Consider the following 6,937-nt stretch of genomic DNA (forward strand, 5'->3'; position numbering starts at 1 on the left):
TTTCTTCTTTTGTTCTGCTTTTTGTTCTACTTCTTGTCCGTGTGGTTGTTGTTGTTGTTGTTGTTGTTTGTTTTTTATCATTATCATTTTATGAGTATTACTATTATTATTACTACTACCTTTTTCTATATTATAATTATTATTCATTTATTTATTTATTTATTTATGTAAGCTTATCTATTATTTATTCCCCCGTTTTTTTTGTTTTTTTTTTGTTTTGTTTTTTTTGTTTTTGTTTTTTCTCAAGGCCTGACTAAGCGCGTTGGGTTACGCTGCTGGTCAGGCATCTGCTTGGCAGATGTGGTGTAGCGTATATGGTTTGTCCGAACGCAGTGACGCCTCCTTGAGCTACTGAAACTGAAACTGAAACTTTAGCTGGTTTGCCTGCCCGTAGGTTCTGAAATGTTGTGTCCCTGATGTTTGTCTATCAATCAGTGTGTCACATAATCATATGTATGTATATGTATTTGTATTTCTTTTTATCACAACAGATTTCTCTGTGTGAAATTCGGGCTGCTCTCCCCAGGGAGAGCGCGTCGCCACACCACAGTGCCACCCTTTTTTTGTATTTTTTCCTGCGTGTAGTTTTAATTGTTTTTCCTATCGAAGTGGATTTTTCTACACTACTTTGCCAGGAACAACCTTTTTGTTACCGTGGGTTCTTTTACGTGCGCTAAGTGCATGCTACACACGGGACCTCGTTTTATCGTCTCATCCGAATGACTAGCGTCCAGACCACCACTCAAGGTCTAGTGGAGGGGGTGAAAATATCGGCGGCTGAGCCGTGATTCGAACCAGCGCGCTCAGATTCTCTCGCTTTCTAGGCGGACGTGTTACCTCTAGGCCATCACTCCACTCGATGTATGTATGTATGTATGCATGCATGCATGTACCTCCTTTGCAAACCACATGCTACTCGTGGTTTTTCAGTAAAACATTATTTTGTGCGTTCTGTGCCTCCAGGCAGCCCACCAGACGAAAGAGTTGCTGACACATCTTCTCAAAGTGCAAGTAGCCTCTGGAAGGCTGACCGTCAGCCAGCTGCGGACCAGTGTCCCCCGTGTGGCACGCCCCTCCCTCCGCTTGATTTGTCCCCACGGAACTTTGCCCAGACCTCAGCGCCTGACTGACCAACGCTTCGCCTGTGGTCAGCAACTTTTTTTTTCTGCATCAGATCAGATCGCGGTAATGATGGTAGTGGTGGTGTTGATTGATGGTGATGATGATGATGATGATGATGATGATGATCGTGATAGCAAGGGAAATGACTTTTGAAGATGCTTCTTGCTCTTGTTCATGTTCATGTTCTTGTTCACCTCCTCCTCCTCCTCCTTTTTCTTCTTAGTATTATTACAGGGTTGACCACGACCAGAACGAGGATAATGATGATAGCAAAGGGGACGATGGCTTTCATGGTGGAGGTGATGATGATGATGATAATGATAAAAACAACGAGGAAGGACGATGACTGTGATGCTAACAGACAATAAACAAGTAGCTGTTTGCTCCTTAACTCTCTCCATACGAACGGCGAAAGAGACGACGTTAACAGCGTTTCACCCCAATTACCACCATCAAAATATTACAAGCGGAAGGCTCTTATACTGAAGAGGTGAATGTTGACAAAGAATACCACAATTCTGACGACAGAAGCTAAGGGTTGGGTCATTCAGACACCCACTGGACATCCGAGGGGTCTGTGTAGAGGAGAAGAGAGGACTGGCCGTACTGAGTTAATCCATCTAGAAAGCTATCAGTCAGCTAACGAGAAAAGAATGCAAATATGCACACTACAAAACCCAAAAATTGTATGTCCTGAAAACTTAAATTCACACTTTTGTAATTAAAACTGATAAATCAGATCAAAACGTATTGGAAATTCTTCATGTCTCCTGTAGCTCTAAAATATTACTTGTAACCTAAATATATAATTATTGACCGTACATGAATATAATATGCGCTTTCCCACCAAAAACAAACAAATACAAAAGGCGTTGATGGTCTTGATGGCAAAATATTGAAGCTATCAGCTCCGGTTATTGCTGAAACTCTTGACGTAACTGACTTAAGCCTATTGACTCCCTGTGGAGCACAGGGCTGCAAAAGCACTCCTCCAGCGGACTTTGGGGCTGTCCTCTCTAGCCGGGTCACAGGACCTGTAAAGTGAGCCGCAACGACGATGATAAAGTCAGTGATGATGATAAAACTGATGCTGATATCGTAGAAAAATGACGGTATTGTGATGAACCAAGGCATCGTCATGAGGAAGAGGAGGAGGAGGAGGAAGACGACGACGACGATGATGATGATGATGATGGTGGTGGTGGTGATGATCAAGCGGAGAAGAAGGAAAACAGCAATGATGAAAGTGATGCAGCTGCTGTGATGCTAATGACGATGACGACGACGACGACGATGATGATGACGATGATGAGGATGTTAACCATAACGGCGTTGACGGTTATTGTTGAACTCTCTCTCTCCGTCCCTCCCCCTCTCTCTCCTCTTTCTCTCTCCCCTTTCTCTCTCTTCCCTCTCTCTCTCTCCCCTTTCCCTCTCCCCTTTCTCTCTCCGTCCCTCTCTCCCTTCTCTTTCTCTCTTCCTCTCTTTCCCTCTCTCCCTTCTCTCTCTCTCTCTCCTCTCTCTCTCCCCTCTCCCTCTCTCTCTCTCTCCCCTCTCTTTCTCTCTCTCTCTGTCTTTATGAACCCCGTCAGACTGTTCTTTATCCCTTTTTTTCCTTTCTCTGCACCGACTGCCACCCTCCACACCCCACACCCCACACCCTCCCCCACCCCCATCCCTCGCTCCCATTCCCACACCCACCCCGTCCTCAAATCCACCCGGTTGTTGCAGTGGGGTGCCCCAAGGGTCACCACCTGCCCCCAGGCACCTCGCGCTGTCTGCCTTGTCCACTGGGCCACTTCTCTCCCGAGGACGGCGCCACTGAGTGCACCCCCTGCCCCCCGGGTACCACCACGCCCCAGCCGGGGGCTCGAACCGCCACCCTGTGTCAGCCTGCGGAGTGAAGAAGACATCGCATGCAGCCGGCTTCCGAGTCACGGCTGTCGCGGTTTTTCGGTGGTCAGACTTAGAGCCACGCAGTTGATTGTTTATTCAGACAGGGCAGGATAGAACTGCTGTTTGTACGATTCCATGATTTCTTTGTTCATTGGGCAAAGTAATTATTCCATTCATGTTCTGTTTATAATTTTCCTCCTGTGATGAGGTCCGTCTCATACTTCAAAAACACAGTTATGTTATGACAGAGCTTTTGAATAGTGGGTTTTTTTTTCTTGTTGTCCTGTTTTATCTGCAATTGTGGTGTGTTGTGACGTGTTCCAAGTAAGAAAACAAAAGACTGTGTAAACCACCACGAGAAAATAGACCAGTCGAGAGAATACATCTGGGGGCAAAGGCCCGGATAGAATTGATGTATGTTTTTTCCAGTGTTTGTGTACTGGACAAAAAAAATGGACAGTCTAAGAGAGGGCTAAGAGATGTGTCTTTTTGAACCCTTTAAAGAATTATCTAATGTGTTCTTTGAGGTCCCAGTTTAGATTATTTTATGATAGCTCACATTGTCATATGCAAGACATTGAGATGTGTTTATGATGAAAAGGACACCTTAATGCAGTTTGTAATGCATAGAAAAATTATATATGTATGTGTTTGTCTATCTGTCTGTTTGCTTACCTGCCTGCCTCTCTCTCTCTCTCTGTGTCTCTGTGTGTGTGTCTCTCTCTCATTCATCATACTAGGCTTCTTCAATGCTGTGGTAAAAGTGAAAAAGCCCCATCAGATAAGCTTAGGAGTAAGAGGGGAAGGGCTGAGGGGGGGGGGGGGGGTCGAGTGAAAGGGGAGGTGGAGGTGGTGGGGAAGGCGCCTTGTGAAAGTGTGCCACAGTCTTGAGGAAGCCTGACAAGGTGGAAACTTGGCAGAATAAAAACAAGTTAGTGGCTGGCAAGCCCTGTGTTTTTCTTCTCTTAATCATCCGTCTACCTGTCTATGCCTGTCCTGGAAAGTGTATAATTATACCACCTTACAAGGTGCACGTTTTCTTTATGATCTCAATCTGATGAAATAGTGAGAGATAATATTTGTATATTAATATGAGAGATGATCGTGTTTGAGATCACCGTGGATATGCATATCTATCTATCTATCTATCTATCTACATCTCTACCAATATATATCGCATATATTTTGTATGATGAAAATATCCCCCGTAAACAGAAACGTCTGGTTTTAAAATTACGGCTTGGAATCATGTAAATGTCGGTGCTCAAAAATCAGACTGATGCGTTCCCTGGTTATATCAATATTGCTCTACGCCTGCGAGACTTGGACCCTGACTGCGGACATCGAGAGAAGAATCCAAGCTTTCGAGATGAGATCATCCCGATCATCTGGTCTTGCCAAAACGTTCCTGCAAGGCACCGTACAAGGAGGCAGAAGGAGAGGACGGCAGAGGAAGAGATGGGAAGACAACATCCGGGGTTGGACAGGCTTGACGCTCGGTGACGCCCTGAGGAAATCAGAAAACCGTGAAGAGTGGAGAGGGGTGGTGGCCAGGTCAGCAGCGGTGCCCCAACGGTCTGAACCCAGACTACGGGAGAGGTGAAGGTGAAGGTGAAATGTCGGTATGGAACTGTGTTAGCGGCAAATCATTCGCTCGTTCCCAGCCACAGCTCAGCTCACAAACGTCCTCTGTTAACAGCGCACAGTGCAGCACTCTTTAGAGAACGGTGTGTTGCAAGGAACCTATAGCCTTCGTAGTTAGTGCTTGTGATGACAGATACAGAGTTCACAAACAGTTAATGATCACTTCGTGAAAGCAGGTATGTTTAAATAAAATGTTAAAAATAGAATTTTAAAAAAAGGAGGAAGGTGGCAGAATGGTTTAGACACTCAGCTGCCAATGTGGAAAGTCCGCGAGGGTGTGGGTTCGATTCCCGCTCTTGCCCTTTCTCCCGAGTTTGACAGAATAAACTGAGGTCCCCGTGTGCAGCACGGGGCACTTGGCGCACTGAAAAAGAACCCATGACAGCAAAACTGATGTAAAAAGAAATCCGCTCTGATAGGTGCACAAATATAAAATTATAAGCATGCACTCAAGGCCTGACAAGCGCGTTGGGTTATGCTTCTGTCACGCATCTGCCCAGCAGATGTGGTGCAGCGTATATGGATTTGCCCGTAGGCACTGACGCCTCCTTGAGAAAGTGAAACTAAAAACTGAAACTGAAAAAAAAAAAAAAAATCGAGCGATGGTTTAAATTTTTGCAGGCTGCAAAATGGTCATGGTCTACGGACTGGCTTCTGATTGAAGACACAAAAGCACTACGTGCACCATTGAGCAGCTTGACAAAATATGTTTGATTTCAGTATATACGGACTGCACGTGCAAGAACGCACCAATGGTAATGAATGGTGCTTGTCAATCATTTCACTGGCTGCTTACACCGCTATTTGCCGGAAATTCAAGGCAAGGCAAGGCAAGACAAAAACGTTTATTTCTTGTGCCCCATGGACACATCGAAACGTTACATACATACATATTTTAGATATACCATTCAAACAATAAGAGTGATGTCAAAAGAACAAAGTGGAAAAAAACAAAAGAGCAATAGGCACTGCCAATATACATTAATAAATAATTCATCATCATCCATTTACCACAGACGTTGCTTTACCGACGAAAGGAACTGCAAATAGAAGAGAGAAATGCTTTTAGTTTTAACAATATTCTATTGCTTTTTTCGGAAAACAATCAGTGGAATTTAAAGGAGTTTGGGCGGTTTCTATAATATCTAGGTAGATACTTTTGACTGTCACTTTCAAAGAAAGGACACACAAACAAATAATGAAACTCATCAGCAATGTCGGTAGTGGAACATTTATCACAGATTCTTTCGTTTCTTGGTAAATTGTTGAAGCGCTGACTATTAACAGGCAAAGCATTATTGGTTGTCCTAAACTTAACTAACTGATTAACACAGTTATTTGGTAGCACAGTAAAGTAAGCATCTTGACCAGAATTTGGCTTAAACATCCTATAGTTGATATACATAGTATCATTATCTATTATGTCTATACCAATCTTGCAAAAACTGATCTTTTCAGCAACGTTTTGCTATACACCCCCCACCCCTTCCCCCCAAAAATGTTCCTCATCTCTTTGTCTCTCTCTCTCTCTCTCTCTCTCTCTCTCTCTCTCTCTCTCTCTCTCTATATATATATATATATATATATACAGTAATGGATTCTGAACTGCATGTGGAACACGAAATGATTAAACATCTGTGATGATCGATGTTAAACAATAAAGTTTTCTTCTGAAACTTACGAAATAGAATTGCGTATGGAAGAGAGGTGAGCGAGTTTTCTTTTTAGTTTTTGGTTTGCGAAAGAACCCTCTCCCCCTCCAACAGACACACAGACACACGCACACGCGTTCACGCACACACACACACACACACACACACACACACACACACACACACACATATATATATATATATATATATATATATATATATATATATACACACACACAAACGCACACGCACGCGCACACACTCACACCCACTTACACTATTATATTATTTATTGCACATTATATCAGCCAAAGGCACAATAACTGAATTTTGCTGGGTACCCTCTCATATTGGTATAAAAAGGAAATGAAATGGCCGACAGAGCAACAAAAAGGGTGAACAAAGAAAAGAGAATTCATTTGAAATAGTTATCAGTTTCAGAATGTTGCAGACTTCTCCAGTCTTCAATTTGGAGCAGATGTCAAGCTAGTGCCGACGACAGGATTTTCATACCCAAAGGAAAAGGAGTTTTCAACTGAAATCACTGATACAAATTGATGGACTTCCCATCATAAGTCATAAGACTGGACACTTTCAAGACAAAGTTTAGCTCACTCAGTACG

At 43.4% G+C, this 6,937-nt stretch overlaps 1 protein-coding gene across 1 annotated transcript in view; it reads left to right on the plus strand.

The window, feature by feature from the left end:
• Window positions 1-6,262, plus strand: part of LOC143301281 (uncharacterized) — a 33,852-nt gene extending 27,590 nt beyond the window's left edge. The window contains exons 17-18 of the mRNA XM_076615463.1: window positions 964-1,147; window positions 2,854-6,262. Coding sequence (XP_076471578.1) covers window positions 964-1,147; window positions 2,854-3,026 — 357 coding nt within the window. The 3' untranslated portion in view covers window positions 3,027-6,262. The remainder of the gene's footprint in view (window positions 1-963; window positions 1,148-2,853) is intronic.
• Window positions 6,263-6,937: the final 675 nt, after the last annotated feature.

The sequence above is a fragment of the Babylonia areolata genome, chromosome 27, assembly GCF_041734735.1.
Source record: "Babylonia areolata isolate BAREFJ2019XMU chromosome 27, ASM4173473v1, whole genome shotgun sequence".
Classification (NCBI taxonomy): Eukaryota; Metazoa; Mollusca; class Gastropoda; order Neogastropoda; family Buccinidae; genus Babylonia; species Babylonia areolata.